The sequence below is a fragment of the Neodiprion virginianus genome, chromosome 1 (genome assembly GCF_021901495.1).
Source record: "Neodiprion virginianus isolate iyNeoVirg1 chromosome 1, iyNeoVirg1.1, whole genome shotgun sequence".
Classification (NCBI taxonomy): domain Eukaryota; kingdom Metazoa; phylum Arthropoda; class Insecta; order Hymenoptera; family Diprionidae; genus Neodiprion; species Neodiprion virginianus.
This window is the reverse complement of record NC_060877.1, coordinates 39534203-39555798: the sequence shown is the minus strand read 5'-3', so window position 1 is coordinate 39555798 and position 21596 is coordinate 39534203. Positions and strand designations below refer to the sequence as shown.

At 42.3% G+C, this 21596-nt stretch overlaps 1 protein-coding gene across 6 annotated transcripts in view; it reads left to right on the top strand.

Annotated features, from left to right (window-relative positions):
- The window catches only part of LOC124310428 (membralin), an 80344-nt gene extending 64378 nt beyond the window's left edge, over positions 1–15966 (top strand). For 4 of the 6 annotated variants that reach the window (XM_046774358.1, XM_046774359.1, XM_046774363.1 and 1 more), the window contains 3 exons: positions 5972–6071; positions 12420–12732; positions 13542–15966. In XM_046774358.1, coding sequence (XP_046630314.1) covers positions 5972–6071; positions 12420–12732; positions 13542–13825 — 697 coding nt within the window. In that variant the 3' untranslated portion in view covers positions 13826–15966. The remainder of the gene's footprint in view (positions 1–5971; positions 6072–12419; positions 12733–13541) is intronic. The other 2 variants (XM_046774362.1, XM_046774361.1) reach the window with 2 other exon arrangements.
- Positions 15967–21596: the final 5630 nt, after the last annotated feature.

The following is a 21596-nucleotide window of genomic DNA, read 5'->3' as shown; positions in this document are numbered from 1 at the left end:
ATCTTTCGCTATGTGAAAACTTTTCCAGTTAGATTGGTTGAAAAATGTTATATTCTTATGGTTTAAACTGCCAAATCGCCCCTTGACATGCCTTACCTTGCAGGATGGTTTAACCCCCTTGAAGTGCTTACCGGCAGTTGAAAAAAAAAGAATACCTTTTCCTTAGTTTTTAGTCTACTATAACATATTACGCAAGAAATCAGATGAGATGTATCGACCCTGGGATACCTTTTTTGTAAGTATTACTCCAGCTCTTAAATTAGTCGGGGCCACACCCGTTTCCGAGATGTTTGGTCGGCGCTTCTTCTCCGATCCTCCCCTCCCCCCACCTCTGTCCCACTCTCTTTTCCTCTCTCTTTCTCTCTCTCTCTCTCTCTCTCTCTCTCTCTCGCTCCATCTCTCTCGAGGTTTCGTATGAATTTGCAGCAAATCGGGGGTAATAAAATAAGGATCAACAATGCCCGATCGGATTGCCGTAAATTCAATAGCACGCAAATTTGCTTCAATAAAACCAATGGAGCCCTCGTATTGATCAGGGTCTCCTGTTTTTGTTTGGGGCTGCCTGCCGCGCCTCCGCCACCCTTTTCGCTCCACCCATCAACCTCGCTAAAGGCACTGTTCCATTCACCAGGAGACCGACCCATGTTTCTACTTCACCTGTCACTACCTGCATTTTCCGCCGCTACGCTGATGACGCTTTCGAGAGGAATATAAACACAGAATGTGGATCTTCTCATTTTTTACCGCGAAATTTGATCAGGCTGAAGTTTGTAACGTTATCGCGATAATGCATCTCTTGAAAAACTTGTTATTTTGCAACTTTAGGGTTACCTGGAATTTAGTAAACCGTCAATAAAGCATCAACAAACGCAGATTTTGTTAATTCAAATTCTTCGGTTATTCTAAAGCTTCAAAATGTGAAGCATTGTTTCGACGTTTCGTCAAATTTGACGAAATCAAACGTCTTTATTTTACTAAAACATAATTATCTGCATTTTCTATATTAATGAATAATTAATTGTATACAAAAAGCGAGAGAGAGTCTTGAATATTTTCGACCATTTCTGGTGAGTTTTATTGTGTGATTAATTGTACGTGCTTTGATGCCTGTTGAATCCTCTTTATCATCGCCACTTTGAGTAAAAGGTAGGGGCGATGCTATTATTACATTACAGGTATATCAAAGTTCCTCGGATGAGAAAATTGAGTGCCTATTCATTTTCTGATATGTCTTTCTAGAAGTGCTTTACGCACCTGACTCGGACGCCCCTTATAAAAAAAAGAAGGTGAGCGGAGTACCGCCTTTCCTTTGGATTCCATTCCTCAGCTTAACTGACGATTCGTTTTGCGGTGACTGCCCGCCTTCTTCAGCCTTCGATAATCTCTTCTTCATTAAACCGCCTTTTGACTTAATTCGTTATTAGCATGACTTAACAGCAATTATAATTCAGCTTTTATAACTGCCACTCATGATACCCACCTGCTCTGATTCACGGAATTATCCAGCCTCAAAAGCTTCGCGAGTCTTCGTGAAATTATGACCGATTTGCCTACGGAAAATATATATCAAGTGGTAGCGTTGATCAACGTTTCGAAAAAGATGAAATTAAGATATATTTCTGAATCTTCGATAATGCGACCACCTTAGTTTTTTGCAATACCGTGTGTAAAATCGCATTCCACGCACTAATCGCATAATATACTATTATAATATTTCCCATCCAATTAACAAGTAAACAGGATCTTCCTTTAGTGCATTCAGGTACAGATCATGAATCTGCAGAACTTTTGGACGGATGAATTGATAAACTGGTTCTTATAAAAGTAACTTAAGAGTTCGGAGAATGAAGGATGAAAACCTGTCACATAGAATCGTTTACACAGAATCGTTTTAATATTAATCAAGGCAGTGGAAGATTATTATCAAAGGAATACCTACGCAATACAGTCTGGAAAATTTTGATGCACCAATTACTCATCATTCTTGTTGCACATTTTCATACGCATCTCGCTTATTGCGCTACTGTAACACCTGTACGAATTTCCAATTTTTGTACGTGAAATTGTAACACGATTCCGTTACAACATGATCCGCAAGTTGACGGTCGGTTAGTCTCGTAACGTCCGTTGAACGAATAAATTGCCAGCCAGGGTGAATTTTCACCATCCTTGCCGGATACAATAAGTTGATACGTCCCAAAAGATTTGCTTATTGTTTCCGAAAGAGAAAAGCAAAACAAGGGTAACGTCGATCTTATTCCATGATTCAAGGAACGGATGAAAGACTACACCTTCTTACTCGAGAAACAGGCACGTACCTTAAACCAGCGTCTACGTGTATCACAGTATATCGGTTAGGATTCTCGAAAAGTTCCTTCAAGCTGTGATATTTGGAGAATGAAATTCCACGCATCGTCCCCTTCGAGGAATAGTTCGAATTCCTCCCCTTGAGCCCTTCTCCGCCATCCTCGTGCCTTACGATTCGAGACTGCTGCAGCAGTTCAATAGGATCAGAGCCTGTTGAATGAAACTTCATTTTCCCTTAACATTTTATCATTGACCATTGATTTGGATTGTATATAGACATCGCATTATGAATAATAGTTTCTTGATAATATATATGGTATAAGAGTCCGAACACGAAAGTTTCCTCAGCTATGTGCAAAGATTAGTCGAACCGATCGATGAGCTTAAGGACGGGCTACGAATTGGTTCGGCCGAGAAAAGGAAGAGAACATCTGGGCGAGGGGCTACTCTAGGAAATTAGCCGTCGTAGCTGCAGAGGGCCAAGGTATACATGTAGACACAGCGATCCCTTTCCTGCCTCGTCCTCGATATGGTACAAAACTCCACCGTGAAACAGATCCGTGATTAGTTGGCTTTTTACCGCTCAGTTGAATATTTCCAGTTCAGTCCTACCTAGTTTTTCTTTTTACGATTTCGAACCATTTTACGCAGTTGTGATTTTCTATATTACAAGATGTAAACTTTTTGTACAGTTTTCGTATACCTACGGAAGCCTTTGCTAGCGTTGTAACGCGTTTAATTTTTACACGAAGAAACATGATCATGATTAGCGTGATTAATCATAGGATTGTTGGAGAACCGAAGGATGATAAATCATCTTCTGTCAATGTGTCACCCCAGCTGTGGTAGCGCAGGTTTGAATTTTATCATAAAACTTTAGAGATTCTCTTTTACGTACCTACACGATGCAGGTGCCTGTTTGTATAATACAAACTTGACACGCGTTGCATAACTGTTGAACATAATTAGCGAACTGTAACATTTATGGTACAATCATTAATCAAAATCGTCAGAAGCACGAAATTTTAATCCAAGTCAAAGCGTATACTGTTAGTGGAAGTTTACACCGACTCATAAAACTTGTCGTAATTCGTAATACTTCGAGAATAATTAATAACACACTATCATCAAATCGTGGCCAACATGCACCCGGGATTTTCAGTTCATTACTCGTAACATTTTTCAACGTTTTGTTGAACTCCACATAACGACAACTAATCGTCATACATAATGTATTACAGAGGCGTTATTCGATTGAGCAGACCTGCGAAGTATAACTTTTAATTTCCCCTTAAAATAATAATGTTTTTTTTTTAGGTATTTAACCACGTTGATTGAAATTGTAGCGCTAGTCATTTTACAGCACATCGAGATTTATTTTTATTTATTTATTTTCATGCATATTTACAGATTTTTGAACAATTTTTATGAAAAAATAAAACATAATGAATACAAAACTGAAAGTTTAGTTATAAAATGAACAGCATTAGTTTTAAACAACACTTAAGAGACTCGATAAATCAAAAAGATTTACGATATCTTTTTCTAGTTTGTTGAAAACTCTTGTTCAATCTTTTTCTCTTGTATTTACGTAGCTCTATATATGCTCAACATCACCACAAACAACAACTAGTAAGGGTAGATGAATATTTAAATATCAACACTACCATCAATGCATATATTTAACATAGAAATCGGAAGTCAGCTCTAGTCGTACTAAGAAAACAGAGAAAAACAATTTCTCAGAAAATTTACGTGATGGGATTTGTGGAATATTTTTTTCATAGATTCGTACTTAATACCTACGGAATTACTACTCAGTTTTGTCAAGGGAAAACCATCGCAGGTCTGAGTTATCCAGCCATAATTTGTATGCTGTGTACAAATATACACGTAAACATTGCAGCATAGGTATATAATATTTTTTTATTTGAATGTTTATATGAATCAACACCGCTATCTGCGACGTAGCGACTAGCCAATAACCAATAACCAATGGACAGGCGCGAGGCGTGAAGCAGGCCCTTGGCTCGTTGTACGAAATTAATGTAATTTATCGACGATTTTACGATCGGACGGTATTTTTATTGGAATCGGCGGATGGGAACGTCTCCGATACTTGATCGCCTCTCGTAAAAGGGTGCAACCACGAGTTTCCGTGGCCGGGGAATCCCGGAAAGACGATCGTCCAGCTTCTTTCACCCTGTACTTTAACTCTCTCAATTAATATACCGTGCCGATTCGAATCGTCATCGAAAAATTAAGGGATACAGACAACGCCGTCTCTCCACTCTCGTAAAGAAACCGAAGGTCCGACCCTTGAACTTATCGAATCACGTGCCTAATAGAAAGCGACTCTCTATAAAGCCTATGTTTCAAAGTATATTGAAATTTCGTAAATACCGTTGGTCTGACTTTCAAATTCTTCAGGATTCAAAGACAGAGAATATATTGTAACACTTTTGGATGTTACGGAAATTAAATACTGGTTCGCTAAGCGATAAAGAATAGACCAAGACAGGCAGAAATTAAAACATGAGAAAAATACGTTTATCAGCGATACGTGTGTTATCAGTTTAAAGTCTGAAACGGGACCGTTTTTGCAGTAATACGGGTTGACGCAGCAACCTTATTTATTTTATAACATATAAGAGCTCTTGAATGTCTTTTATCTATAATGACTACTAGATCATTGGAAAGGGGGGTAAAATCGTTGATTTCACCCTTTGCAACAATATTGTCATGAATTCTGAAAGCTTGAATCTAGCTTAGATTTTTTGTTTGTTCGTAGAGCTCTCGAGAAAAACGCACTTTCCTTAATTATGATAAAATGACGATGTACGAGTGTATAACCTGTTACGTACATATATGATGGGTGTGCGATCGTTGCATTAATCTCGTATAGCATGTACCTCTCTCTCTCTCTCGCGCGCTCTCTTTGGTAATGCGTAGCTTACTGATGCCTTCATTCGGCGTGTCCGGTGGTGCCAAATAAGGGATAATATGATCACCGCCGCTATTGTCGCGCTATTATTATCATCATCATCATCGTCCTCCCTATTGACCGTTCGTATACTTCGTCCTTCGGAGACCTGTGTCATACCGCGGAGCCCAATTTTCGCTTTTTGAGCACAATGGGCGGATATTCGATCTTTTTTTTTTATCCATAAATCTCTACGGATACTGCAGGTCCTATTACCATTACCCACCGTCGACACGTAAAATGAGCCAATTCCAACCTTCGTTCTTCCATTCATCTCCGGCTCGATCTCACCTGAAGATCCGTTTCTTTTCTCTTTCCTATCTAATTCGAGACGTCGTGTAAACACTCCTATGTAACTCTACACTATCAGTACACCCTCTACAGCAAATCCGAACTTCACTCGATTACCACTCTAGTGTAATACAACCCGCTCTGTACCAAAAGCGGCGTATTACCCGTCATTAAAAAATTGTCATTTCGATGATATCCCTCACCACTCGGAATCCCATAATTCTGAACCTCAAAGGATTGTTATTCTTTCTCCAGACATCGTCGGAAGCTGTTACTTGCTTAAAAATTACATCGTTTTATTCATCAATCTGTAGATAATTTAATTTCAAAAGAATTTACGCGCGCAAAAAACTAACCTAATACTCTCTATTTTTCTTTTGCCTGTTACAGATTCTTCTATCTATACCACTTCTCGTTCTACGCATATCACTACCGCTTCAACGGACAGTACAGCAGCCTCGCTCTCGTTACGTCTTGGCTTTTTATACAGGTGAGAAAAGAACGCAAAATTTTTCGTACCGTAGATACAGCAAATTTTCTAAACATATAATCATACTAGACATTCCTTCAAATGGCTGCTACCATAACTCTGCAGATGAATTCCATGGAACGATATCATCTCGACAAACAATCCGTCAACTACCGGGTACACAGCTAATATTTCATCTGAGAATTGAGAAAATATACTCTTATCCAAAAGTCTCTGGGGCGCCTGATTTACCCGAATGCCCCGTTTCGTCAGAGACTTCTGGGTCTGACACTTTCGACAGGGTGTCCGTTTCTCTGTGCACGAAATTTACTCGCCCCATGATAAGGAACACATGAAGTAAGAAGTAGGTATTGTAATACGACATAAGCGTTGCTCGGAAGCACTCGCGGTCACTCGTGCGTCTAGAATGCAACGCTCCTCCCTTGGATCGCTTTACACAATATCTTCCGCAGACTCCGAACGAGGCTGGCGAAAAACAAGGGAGAGAGTATTTTCGAACGTGTTACTGCATGCTGCCTGCCATCGGCATCGATTCACAATAATTCCGGCTCTTCCTTACGTTACCGCCGCGACGTTGAAAGCAGAGCGCGCTTTGCTTGGGCATCGAGGGAGGAAGGGTAGAGAGATAGAGGGAGAGGGAGGGAGAGTCACCCCGTGGTTGCGTAACGCCGGTGTGCTCAGTTTCACCGAAGCGATATTCCCCGCACCGCCACCCTGCTTGTTTCTACCAACCCGTTATATCGTGTCGCTGATCGCATCTGTCAGTCGCAGACTGCGCAAATTGTTAACGGCTCGAGATATTCGAATCAACCTGCCTTGAAAATATTGAGTAGCTAATAGCAGGGCAGATACTGCGAGTCGCGTGTCTTTTGCCTGCAACGAATGAGATTCAATCTTGTAAGCTAACTACGCCTTATTTGTTTGCCCACTTGCTTGCTTTTGCTCGCCTTCTCGGAAGCCCTCCTTGTAGGTATACATTCGTTCGCTTCAACCATATTTCTTCGCTCGAATCGTCGTTTACGGAATAGGGGTGAATGTATTGCTTCGAGGAACCCTTCCTTTCATACCCTGTTCGGAAACATGCGTTTGACGAACAGCTTTAACCAAACAGCCTAGGAGAAAATTAATGAACAAATGTTTGAGAAGATGCCGCTGAAGTTTCGATTGAGTTGAATTCGGACAATGAGCTCTGTTATGAATTTGGTAAATGTCGATTGCAGTATTACCTGTACTAAGGGAGTTCGAAGTCAGTCGCGCAGTTAACGCCACGTGAATTGATTGGTATTAAATTAGTGGTTATGTGCCAAAGACACTGTTGTCTCATCAAAGCTGTTGTGTAATTTCTCGTCGGTAAGCGTGTGCTTCTACGAGCAATTCGTTGCGATCAAATCATCAACGTCACGCACATTGATCGATACGTTTTGTACTTTTAAATCATGTAAACGGTTGTCCCGCAATCCCAACATCTTTCGGGTTCGAAGAAAAAACCCTCACGTCAGCGTGGTGCAGGGCCCGATATGCTCCGACAGGTATTCTCGCCTTTAAATGGAATCACAAATTAGTAAACTTTTCTCGCCCGTGAAGGCAGGTACCTATAGTGCTGGTATCGTGATAAGAAGTATAACCGCGTTGTTATATTCGCGAACGCTGACGTAATTAGTCTTGGTGAAGTTTGGTTAGGTAAGTCAGTTCTGATACCGCCCGAAGGACTATCGCGAGGATCAAAGGAGGCTGGAGATGAAAGAGAGCAAACTTCTTTCTTTCACTCTCTCTCTCTCTCTCTCTCTCTCTCTCTCTCACTCTATATCTCCCTTTCCTTCGAAGTTTATTTTTTCTCCTACTTTTCCTCCATTTATCCTCTTTCCTCTCAAATATCGTAAAGCGTCAAGTGAACTAGATTGACGCACATGAAATTTGTTCAAGCCAGAGGCAAACGATTGCTGCAGATAATGGAGACAGATGAAGATGGGAAATGTCGGTGGACGGTTATATGAGAGAAACGAAAACACGTTTTTCCTCCGAATAATAATAGCAATAATGACGATGATAATGATAATGATGATTATGAAATAAAGCAAGAGCATTTTCATCGTGATTTGTTCCTGCCAAATGGCCAGGGCTAATTTCCATCAAGAGGGATAGTGCCACAGGGAATCGCATCGACATAATCAACAGTTAAATCGGTAATTAATTCGTTTAATGAATTTATAAATACCTCGGTAACAAAATTTCGTTGGCCGGAGCGGAAGAGCTTTCGAACGGTTACCCTGACGCTCAGCCACCGGCTGGCTCGTCGCCGGGTTTATAGGTCAACAAAGTTGAACCGATTAATTTCGCAGCGCTATTACACCGCCGATATTTCCTGTCCCCGTTCGCACCCCTCGATTACTTCTCGTTAAAATTTCATTCCTGTAGCGCTTAAGCCGCAACCTTGAACAAACGTATCTCTCTAATACCTGCAGTTATCTAATACCCCGCGTTAACCGGGACGGCGATTATTCTTGACTACACTTTTCGCGGAGATAACTTTGTTACAAACGTTTTTCGAATCTTCCGTAGGATATACGAGGTATATACCTTCGATTTTGAAGTATCGGGATGAAGAGGCTTCGACGAATTCTTTAGGTATTTTGGAACCGATGATGGATTTTGTTTCGTAACCGAGGGTCATTTGAGTAGTGAATCTGACGACAGAGAGAATCGCACAAGGTTCAAGACATTTGATGAAAATGTTCAATTTCAGCTATGCGGTATTGTGAACGCGATGTTGAAATTGGATACGATTGATTTCAGTTGTAAATATCCTCTCGAATTCCAATTACATTTTTAGTTACATGACATCCGCTGTTAATTGTAGATATTTAATTAACGGAGCGGAAGCATTCATGATATATATTCTGCATTGATTGAAAAATAGCCGACTTTTTATTATGAAAAATTTAATCGTATCAATTTACAATATGAAAGTTCGAGGTTTTGTAAGAATACGAAACAGAGTGATATGAAATTTCATAACTGTATTATTTATGGAATTATTCTCATGTCGCGGATTGTAAAACAATTTACAACTTGCAAAAAAATAACTACTTGCCTTTCAAATACGGCATGATAAGATAAGATTGGGGAAAAATACCGTGATTATTTTCAATATTACCAATACATTTCGGTACAATCATGCATTTCTAAGAAAAGAAAATGTCTTCATGTAGTTGAAATACATATTTTGGAATGTCGCAAGCTCCATTGAGGAATAAAAATAGTCATACATACTTGTTAATAATGATAATAAGAAAAATTGGGTGAATATGCGGCAGCGTGCAGAGAAACCTTTGCACTCGTGCAAAGCTTGCAGCTCAGTGAAAGCTCCGAGTTTCCCTTTTCACCTGTTGCTCCCTTCCTTTGATTCCTCGTATGTTCTAAAACGTCGAGACAAATGCGGCTTTTATATGCAACTAGCGAATGATAGCTAATGATGTACACTTCCAATAAGTGAATATAAACTTCGAAAGCCGCCGTAACGATACTTGGATAAATAATATCCGGGTATCACCAAATCGCGTTCTACTTCGGATCGCCATTGATAAAAAAAGTATCCTCCAATACCTGATGGTAATCTAGTTAGCGAGAACCGGAAGCCAAACAATGAACCTAGATGCACGATCGCGATCCGAGCCTCTATACCACCGAACAATGGTACGAACTTGTGAGTTAGCCGCCAGAGTCCCTTGTAAATATGCCTGTAATATCCTAGATCCTTCCTTGAGCTAGTCAGACCACCACTGGGTCCTTGGATCCTTTACCAAAGGGAAATTGCACGACGAAACCATCAATGTTGACGACAGTCTGTTCATGCAGGTTCAAGCAATGGTTACACTTGGAAACTGCGTGACAACCATGCCAGTTAATTTCTTCAACGTTATTAACCGTTCCCCCGGTTGAGAGACCTGGTATTATCTATAGTTCAGTCTATTAGAGAAGATACATTTGCTTCAGTCACGTGGTAATGAGGTTTTCAAAGAATGTAATATCGCAGATTATCGAGAAGAAACCCGTAACACGTGGGCTAAGGTTTAGAGTATAAAAAATTGGTCGTTCAAGCAACAAGCTATGAAAATTATATCTTCTTTTAGCAAAATAATTTTGGTTTCATAGAGTAATTACGACCTCATTACAGTCTTACTTTTCTCATTTGAGTGTACATGACCTTCTTTTCACTCGAAATATAACGAAAAATTTGGATAAATATGTGATGAGAAATGGTGCAAAATTTTTCATTCCAAAATCGCAGGTATAATACATCATCTCTTGGAAAATGATTTTTTTGCTTCTTCGTTATATATTGCTAGAATGAAAAATCAAAGGAATACTTGTATGTGGCAGGCAAGCGAAGCGAAAAAGTTTGATGGCATTATGATTGGCTAACACCGAACGAGGAAAGTCTGAACCAGAGAGAGGGTTGTTGATTGCAACTTGTTGGGGACAACGCGTGTGTTCGACGAATGATAGAGCTGCGCGTGAGCGTGAACCGCGTCGACGGGTCGCCAATTCGAAAGCCTGTGTGTCGTTTGCGGCAACAAATTTATATGGAAATTCACAAAATTCGCTCCCCGTCCCCGCGTTGCTCTCCCTCCTTTCGCCGCACCTATCCGTTTCTCTCTCTCTTTCTCTCTCTCAGTCACCCACTCTCTAACCCTCCATTTTTCTTTCCACGCCGTCTTTGCGTCTTTCCGTGGTGACGTCAACGCTCCTTTCAGGAACCCGCGATTGGTTCTCTCTGTAACTCCGAAACCGCTCTACGAGATAGTCGCTCCAATCTGGTTACGAAGACGATTTGAAGAGCGCCTGGAATCTATAGGGTTTTGCAGAGGCTGATACCTCTGTAGCTGTGGTTACCATTTTCCTTCGAAAATAAAACTATTCGCTTAAAGAGATATTTTATCTCGCATACGTTTCTTTCGGTTTTCTTTTTTATAGTTATATTTATATCGACCGTTTTAATCATTGATATCAGGGACGTTTGATTCGTTGATAGAACCTCTCCAAGCATGAAAACATCAACGGAGCTTCGAAACTTGTGACGGTTGTCATGTCGCATCACAAAACAGGAGAGATTCGAAAAGTTTCATACCACAGCTCCATTCACTACGTACGATTTCTCGGTGCGAACACCATCCTAACGGGTCCACTAATTCTTTCCTAACTTGAGATGGAGTAGCTTCTAGATTAAAAATCTCTGTAAAGCTCTTTAATTAAATAATTTAAGGCTTATCATGTTAGATTACGAAGAGCTAAGTGATATGTACGAATTTAGCAACTCTTTGGATCAAAAGAGTAAGATGAAAGAGTAAAAATTAAAAAAATCTTTCAATGGAAACAGTACGAGGTTTCTGAATGTATTGAAGGTTGTGCGTTGTCCAACTACTACACGGAAAAAAAAATTCTGTTCGGCGAGCTGTATTGTACAGCTCCAGTAACTATACGCACTCTACGGTCTATCTTGTAGTTACAGCAACTATATATTAGTCAGCTCTGATAGCTGCAAGTTGTTCAGCTCTCACAGCTGAATGGTTTTGCTCTAAGAGCTGTAAGTTGCGCTGTGCTCTGGTGCGTTGACATATTTCATAACCTTCAAATTTCATGAGTATGATTTAAATACAGTTGATAGATAATTGTTTAAATAGTCCATTCAAATATGTAAATGACACTGAATAAATAATGATAATAATGATGAAAAATAATACTAATAGCAATATAATTGTACTATTTAATAATAAGCGCTGTGAGCGGAGCCGAAAAATTCTGGTCTAGCTCTTCGAACGAAGCTGTTTAGCTGAGAGAGCTGAACAACGTACAGCTATGACGGCTGACTAACAGTCAGTTATACGAACCATGCAGTGCTCTTCCAATAACAGAACGTTTAGTTCGACGAACTGTTTACAAGTAACTATCTAATATTTAGTTCCACGAGCTGAATTTTTTTTTCCGTGTACAAATTTCGACCGACCTCATAAAATTCTCATAACTGAATTGAAAATGCATTTCAGGAAACCTTTTTGTTTCAATTGATGAAAATATGCACGCGCCACGTAATGCTGTACTTTTTATAAATTCATTACGCCCTGACCCCATGAAAATGAGATTATTTCAATCATGGCTTCCCGACTGTCCAACTATTGGGTATTTCACCTAACCAATCTTCATTGCAGTTTTCACACAAGTGTGATAAGATGATATTCGAAATCGAACGGACATCGAGACGTCCTGTGCGCGAATGCCCCCGTCTCATCAACCCCCTCGCGCTATTCCTTCAGTTGACAGATCGCAGCATTTATTCTGCTCTTGTTCCAGCATTCGATGATGTACTTCTTTCACCACTACGAGTTGCCGGTGATTCTGCAACAGGCGCAGCTCCAACAGTTGCTCTTACGAAATCACGGACAGCCCGTTCAACCCCCCACGCCGAGCACCGCGCCGACGACACCCGGCCCTTCGCCGACGGCGAGCCCTTCGCCAAGTCCCACCCCCGAGGGAACAACGCCCGCGGAAACAGAGCAGCAGCAAACGCAACGCAACTACGTTTCCGAGCTTTCGCAACTGGACCCCGAGCCTCCCTCAGGGCCCGAAGACGAGACACCTCCAAGGCGGAGAACTTCGGAGGAAGGTACGTAGGCTTAAGGGATTAACCTGTTGCAACACGACACGCACGCACAAACACACACACCCGTAGACCTAGGACTTTGTTTCTCTTCCATTTTCAACTGACAATGAATATTGAATCGAAGCTATCGAAGCATGCCTAATGGAAATGCAATCACTTTATAATTTTTACATCACCACATTTGTTCTTATATCGATAATAAGTTACGATTCTGGGATTGTGCAAAATAATTTCGAAAATATCGATTATCTTTCAATGGAGTGGTATAAATTGTCACTCAATGATAAAATTTTACTGACCGCTGTAAGCTTCGCGTCGGGCTGATTGAGAATCTGAACCAAAAATTTGACAATTAAAGAAAGCGGATCCAATATGGTGGAGCAAAATCCAAAAAGTCATTTGCTTTCGATAAAACTTGGTACCGGGGGGATTTCGAGGTCGCTGATTACAGATTTGAACTCGAAATCGCAAAATTCAAAATAGCAGATCCAATATGGCTATATCAAGTGACTTTTGGCATTTTGGTCCGCCATATTGGACCCACCACTGTGAATTTTCAAATTTTTATTTCAGATTCGTAATCAGCGACCCGAAAAACCCCACAATACCAAATTTCATCTAAATCCGTCCCATCGCTTTGATGGTTCCCTGAAGGGGTTGAATGGGGTAATCCATTCACTACGGGGAACGTGTTAGAATTGGCATAAGAATCTTTAAAAATTAGAGAATTGTTTTTGAATTATGTGGAGCTGATTTGGGGGGGGGGGGGGGGGTAATCGAAGTTCAAGTGACCTTTTTAAGGACCACCCTAGGGGTGCATACAGGTATCATTGCAGATGCTACAGTCCAATCGGTTCATCAACCGCGAGGACCGTCCTTAGAGAATGGCGGTGGTGAGGCCAGTGCAGAAACCTCGACTTTGAGAAAGCCAGACGCCACCGCGACCTCTGGCGGTGACTGCTCAACGTCGGAAGAATTCGAGGTCATTGAGGCCACCATAGACTCGCCTCAGAAAGACGAAACCGCATCGTCGTCGTCGCAAAGTTCGATCGTGACGACCGATCAGCAGATCAACGGAACATCCCCCAATGCTTGAATCAACAACTCGTTGTAATTTCCCTTCATTAGGAAAGATAAAATGCAGAGGAATGGAAAATGGAATCCACCTAACCGACCTCTGCGTCCCTGTTTCGAAGGTTATATCAATTACGGAACATTGGTAAACGTTTTGATGGTCTACGTTCTGCAAGGTAATCAAGAGGCTCGTTGTTAATTTCCTTTCAGTATAAAGGTAGAAGGAGGACGTAGGTAGACGAAATCAATCGAAGAAGATGCAAAGGGTTTTTAAAGAGACTACACATCAAAGACGGCATTTTTTTTTTTTTTTTGTCTACAGTATACACACTTTTTATTTCTTCGTCTTATCATCGTATGGAACTTGATTAAAGTTGCGGGTCGATATCTTGCAGTCAAATTCAGGTTAACTAACTGTTACCTATAGATGATCTTTGGTTTTGATCTCGAATAATTTCGAAAATCTATCTCAGCCAATCGAAGAGTGTTGATACGATCATCTTAGGTAAAACACTGTACAGAAAACTTTGACAAATAGCTTAAATAAATGTCAAGTATAATATAAATAATAATGACAACAACAACAAAAACAATAACAATAATGATAGTAAGAATGGTAATCTTATTACGATAATGGAGTAATGTTGATAATGATGGTAGGTAAATAAATGAAATAATATCTATAAATTATTAATATTAATTGATGTCAATAATTACGATGATGAATAGTTATCCATGAAAATAATGGTAATAATAAGTCTTATCATTATATGTATATTGATATAATAAGTATACAGATTTACACAATGCAATTCAATCCGCGATTTACGTAGATATAGTGAGAAATAAAAGTTCCGTAAATGGAATGAAGCTCGTCACTTTGACTTACGTAATACCGATATTACTGATTACGAGTGAATGATTCACAGTTTTATGGCACCTTTATCATGATGATAAATCACTTGATTTCGGACATTTCCATCTGGAATATTCACCAAGGAATTGGTCGGTCAAAATTTGATTAAAACTTTTTTAATTTCAATCAATTTAACCTGTCTTGTTTTCGTTTCTTAAAATCTGTCGATTCAAATATTTGGATTACTTAAAAATAAAAGAAAATAGTACGCAAATTTCCAAAAGTTCGTCAGCGTCCACTTGTTCGTAGACGAAGGTGAATTCGATACAGCTTGATCGTGAACATTTTTTCATCGACATTCTGATAATTTTTTACATTCAATTCCACCCCCCTCATTCTATCTTTATCTATTTACTATATTATGTATAAGTTACATCTTTAGACTTATACGAAAATAAATATATGATATATTGAGATAAATCAACGATACGTGGGCGTAAAAAGAGAGTGAGAATCATTGAGTGACCGAATCTGTTTTCTCCACGCATCTGACCGTGCAACGCAATGGATCAAACCCTCATCGGTACTACCTAGATATTATTTGTGATACGTTTACCACTTACGATTAGGAGATACATATAGCAAGTATATATAGACATGTAATATGTATGTAACGCGTATGAATTCTCACGTCAGAAAATCCCTCGCGTCGCCATACGTTGTTAATCTCGATGGAAATTGAGATGAAAAATACTGAACGTCGTCGATACGGTATTTGTACGCGTAGCTTAATAGCCGCATAATATATATTCCTACATTCGCGTGCAAATCGCTTCATTCGGATATGTCAACTATAGGTACTTATGTCGTATGTATGTATGTATGTATGTATGTATGTATGTATGTATGTATGTATATTTATTGTTTATCGCCTTGACTATGTTGGCGATAATGGCGACGTGACGAGTGAGAATCTACAAGAGGAATTAAATTTCGGGCTTGAATAATTTCCCTGGCCGTTCCTCCATAAACCGAACTTAGGTACGTTTTTGAAAGAGTCGTACAATTTTTTCTGCATTCGCCAAGTTTTTCCTAAAAGACGTTCACAAGCTATGCGATGTGTAACAAAAAAGAAACGGTCACAGCGGTGGGACGGCGACGGACAATTATGGTCAATTTTTAAACCCGCACTGAATATCCTCTGTACCATAATATTTGCCCGGTATTTGTTATATTGGTTTCGAAATCTGTTTGGTTGTACATAAATTATTGTATAGTATACAATAAACGCAAAGCTTTTAATACCCCGTCTCGGCAACTCATTAAACCCGCCATTCTCCTCCTGTGCCCATGTTGTTATCCATGCTTGATCAGACGGTATCGAATCATTTGTCCGTTTACGGGTTCGCCTCAGCTCATTTAAAGAATTGTAATCCCTCCCGATCGAGCCTTGATTCTTAAGCCTAAGAATCCGATGCCCCGTGTTTGCCGGAAGCGCTGTAAGCCCGGGAGACTTGGAAGATGGATTCCCGTCGATTGAAATTGATCGCCGCACGGAGATTTCAGGGCGGTGGGGGGGGGGGCTAACAGAGTGCGGATAAGGTAGCGCCACAGGAAACGACGGGGATCGGAGCCGGTACGAATAGACAAATAGTCAAACGAACGAATCGCCGCGAGGTGCTACGACGAAGATACGCGACACTACTACCAATCTACCGATTTGTTTTCATTACTCCACAATTAGGGGACGGTCGAGGAAGGATCTCCAGGATCCTCCTTCGACAATGACTTTACCTCGCTTCGACGTTCGGGGAACGCCGTATCCGGGCATCGCTGATCGATTGACACAGCCATCAGCTTTGATTTCACAGAACCTTACCTCTCCCTGATTCTTTCGGGGTTTCGAGTGCACACCTATACCGACGAATTTCTTTTCCGTCGTTGCCGTCGCATAAGCTGATTATCAACAATTCACGGTAAGTACGTAATTGGACATCGGCAGTCATCGGATACACCTTGCAAAGTATTTCTTACTTACGTTGCAACGGTATTCGCCGACTCTGCCCCTCCTTTCTTCTCCAGTAAAGACATGCAGAGCCAGACTATATCTGCTTCCACTCTAATTTTCGGAGCAGCGTACTACGTATGAGGCGTATTTTGGTATCGAAGGTAAGCCCGAGGTCCTGCGGGGTCCCGATCCCTCAGGAGATCCGAGAGTGAGGTGATAGCAGGAGGGTTGGGAGCGAGCGAAGAGATGAGCGAGGATAGGGAAGACGGGGAGGAAGGCGGGAGGAACAGGGTCGAAAAGCCGGAGGGGCCAGATTTGCATGCAGCAAAGCAGCCTGACTACTTTATTTGATTGGCTGACCACAGACCGAGTCTGACCAACACAATTGCACGGTTCCCAGCTCTTTTGTACCCCTGTATCCGGTATAAGCGTCTCTGGTTCCCGCGCTCTGATATCCAAACACAAGCCCAGCTCGTACCGACCGGCTTCACTCTGATTTCCAAACTAACCTAACCACTTTCCCAGTTCCGATGCAAATTTGCGCTTCCTCGTACCCTGCGTCCCCTTCCGTCCCGCCGGCTATTTCAGTATCTTCACTGATTTCGAACCGACGGATTATGGATTCTTCCGATTCTTTTCTTCCGACTTCGCGATTGTGTTTGCAATTCTTTCACTGTACTATTGAATGGCGTTGCTCCGATGATATTTCGATACTTTTCCAATCAGTGTCAAGTGTTATACGTAAGCGGAAAAGTCGAGAGTACCTCACGGTGTCGCAGGAATACCTCACGGTTTCATTTTCTTTTAAAATAAGACTCCTAAACATAGATATCATTTCAGACCGTTCGAGCTGTATCCCGCCGTTGACAAAGTAGCTGCATCAGAAATAACGAAATCGATGGCGACGCACCCTGCAGAAAAATTACCCTGTAACGTCGATGCAGTCCCTCCGGAGACGGTGCCGGAGACGGTGGACGTGCAGCACGCGTATAGACGAAGAGACAGAGCGATATGGCGGGTCCCGAGAGTTTAATAAGAAAACAAAAATGTTGATCGATTCTGTCCGGTCCGGGGATGCGTCCAGCAGCCGATGCTTGACGTTGCGAATAATCATTCCGGCTTAATAAAAACGGCTTATCCGGAAAACAATGGACTGTCCTTTGCAGGACACCCTCGCCATACCCGTTCCACCGCAGGATGAGGAGACATCAGAGACGCCGCCGCCGACTCGCAATCCTTCGCCTTCGTCTTCCCCTCACAGCCTCGAGAGTCGGCAAGCCTTTCCGCTCATCTCAAGTATTACCTGTCCGCGCTATCCTCCGGTTATTAAATGCTCCTCCGTTCTCCCCCCTTGTCTTCCTTGAGCCCTTCGCCGAGAGGAGAGAACTCGGGCAAAATCTCGTCGCACGTTAATCCCCTCTCGCGTTTCACCCCCTCGTAACCCTAAAATATTCAGCTCTTTCCGCAAGGACATATCCGCCGGTTCTCTGGTGCAGGGCTCAAGGTCGTTGTACTTTCCGCCCGGCCGGTTCCTAGATCCCCTGGATTCCGGAGCTTAAGCTCCGCGTAAGCGTCGACTCGACCATATACGAACATTTGCGTCCGTGCCTACCGGCTATTTTCGGTGCAGCGTCGAGCTTAAGAGTTCTTGGTTTGACGGTGCTTGACTTTGGAAGAGGGAGGAAGCGGAGGGAAAATATGGAAGTGAAAAAAACAGGCATGGAGTGGGAAATCAAAATGCATTCGCGAGCACAGAACCATCCGGGCTTAAGGGGATACATTGTACTCGGGATTAAAATGGGGTGTCTTTGAAGCGTCGGCATCTCTCAAGAGAATTTTCCAATAACGCGGTTTTATTACAGCTGTTGACTAGGCTTTCAATGTGTAATCATGTGAAAGACGGGATTTGAGAGCTGCTATTTCTCAGAATTTAATTCGCTTTGCTGCAGATTACGATCCGTCGACGTTCAAGATCCAACCGATCGCTACGGCTTGGGCTAAAATACGCTTTCTACCTTCTTTTTATCAAGTATGGGTTGTATTTTTCTTCCCAAATGATATCGGGTCGTTAGACGATGAGTCTTGATTGATCAGGGATGTGTGTAGGTACTGCGTGGTGTCGTTTTGAAGGAAAACCTGCCAGCCGGAACAGCGCGGTAAAGCGAGATCGGTGTGTATAAAGCGTAACTCCCTTGGGAATATATTCGACGTCGTTTAACTCGAGGGGAAAGGAAAGACACCGGGATCGTGGCCGGGTTGTCAATGCCAGGTGCATGATCCCTGCTGGACTCCGATGTCATTTCGATTCAGAAATCCGCGTTCTGAAAGCCTCGCCCGGGTGGCTTACAAACTTCAGCGTATATCCAGAGCCGGGACAAGTTTGGGGACAATCGAAAGTGGCCTCGTCCTCTGCAGCTGGCATGTCGCCCGGCGAACGCACGCCGGAATTCTCAGGCGAAATTACACGGACCCAGCACGCGCGCAGCGCTGGCTCACCGTGGATCCTTTCTGTCGGACAGCAGGTGACTCGGGTGCGAGACGCGGGCTCCTGCAGGAGATCACCTCGATCTTGATCAAAGCTGGTCACGCGCGGCGGCTTGACGAGGGTCCTTCTCGCTCCTCGCCCAGTTCCTTGATCCCTGCTCCTTGTTGACGTTCGATTTTGACCCACTGCATAATATCAGACGTAGCAGGTATGTGTACGCTCCCGTATGCACACGCACACACATCTGTAATATATTTTCGCGCTTGGATAGCGTACGTAGGAAGTTTCTTTCGTTCACCAACTGCCATGCGATGAAAAATCGTTCGAAGCGGCAAGACAACTAATTCTGAGTTTCTTAAAATCGACGGTGCATCTTTAGTTATATCGATCGTTTAAAAGAGAGTGTCAACTTCATCGGAATTGTTTGCATTCTGCTTCAAACTAGTTACTTTGAACCTTGGAAAGAATAATTGTTTTTTTCTTCTTCGAAGGTTTCGCAGTTACGATTATTATTAACTGTATTCTTCTGACTACCTGCTTCTGAATGTTTGTACCCGATCTTTTCACTGTAGTTTCGTTTCGAAAAATCATTATGCGTTCGACTTTGAAATATTGAGCAAATATAAATTTGCGTCACCGAAGCCCAGAACTCGTCTGTTAAAAAAATAATAACATTGAGTGACTGTAGCTTAATCTGTATTTTTCCAAGGTGTGAAAATCAAGTAACGCTGCAGTTTGCTGTAACAAATGTATTCAACGTTATGGAAAATATTTTGGATTAAAGTATTACGAAGTGAAAATTGGTCTAGCTGTGGACGAAGAAACGAGGTACGAATGTAAATCAGCGCGAGTCGATGTTTGCGAATCCGAGAGCTGAGCTGATGGTCCATCGGAACAAATTCATTACATGACTACAATTATACAGCTGCAAACAGGCGGCATCGAGTAACGCGACACGCCGATGACAGGGTAATGCTCTATACGTAGACGTGCATACCTTATAGGTGTGTGCGTGTGTGTGTGTGTGTATGTATATATATACACATATACACATAGGGGTTATCGAGGGTAAAATGGAGTCCCGCGGTGCGGGGAGACGAGAGACGAGAGGAGAAGCTGCCTGTGTTATCGAGCGAGGCCGAAGCGAAGTATGAAGAGAACCGCTACGCCGAAAGATTTTCCCCAAATCTTGCGCCACGGACGACGCTCTAATCACCGTTCATCTCCAATCAATTCCCCGACGAAATCGCATTCTCTCATTTCGAGCAAACATACTACTCACATTAGGTGTACCGCGCGTGGTGGCGTGGTGGTATTTTCTTTCTCCAGGTTTTTCAATTTTCTCTTCTTCGCACGCGAGGAGGCGAGGTCGATTCGCAAGGATCGGCCGACGGCCTCCGGAGATGCCGGGCTGCCAAGGGAGCTTGGGGCGTGGGGTGTGGGGTGGGCTGGGTTTAAGCGGGATCGTATTTCTACTTAGTTTCGAATAAAGATCGATCGTGGAAAACAATATTGTCCCGTCGCAACGTCCGCCGACGACGCCCGTCGACGCCCACCGGCCCCGTCCAATCGTCGTCCCCTCCGGCACCAAACGCCGCAGCATTTTCCTTACGTCGAAGCCAAGCCGAACTCTGAACGTCTTGTACAGCTTTCATTTACTCAACAATTTCGATACCGAAAACAAATCCGCGAATTTATCCACTGATCACTTACCAATCAGCGCACAATCGACTCTCAACATGCCGATTTCGATAACACAGCCAAATAATTTAAGATAAACACGAAAGACGCTTTCGTCGGCTTCAGCCGATAGTCGACTACACATGCCAACTATAAGTGCACAGTTGACCATCGGATTGAAAATCTATTGTCAATGTCACATTGAATTGTTCACCCTACCACATGCAAGTTTTTCTTTTGCATTTAGGGGTCCGCTTCGACGCAACTATCAATGGATAATATACAAATTCGTACTCTTGATGTCACAGAGTCTCTTTTACTATATTCAAAGTGCCATGGCGATGATGCTTGTCTTTCCTCGAATCGGGTATTGACTACAGTTGAAACGTTCCATAAGCGACGTCACATATTATCATTGACGGTTAAGGATTCCGCAAGTACCGAGGCGAGACGAAGTCTGAACGTGGAATTCCGTCACGTTTCCTCGGTTTTCACCAGGATTTTGTCCATTTCGCCTGGCACCGCACCCTTCGGGGCGACCCGAATACTTTCACGCGGCTGTGCCGCCGGTCTTTGCCCCACAGTTCAGGGGCTACGGCACGCCGCGCTGCTGGTGAGAATGATATTGCAATTATAAGATCAAATGATCGCGTAACATAAATTCAGTCCCCGTGGCTGCTGTCTCAGATCAGCGGTCCTAGGATCGTAATTAACTTCGCGGTGACATCAAGCCTGTTAGCACACCGCTCTGCACCATTTTAGCC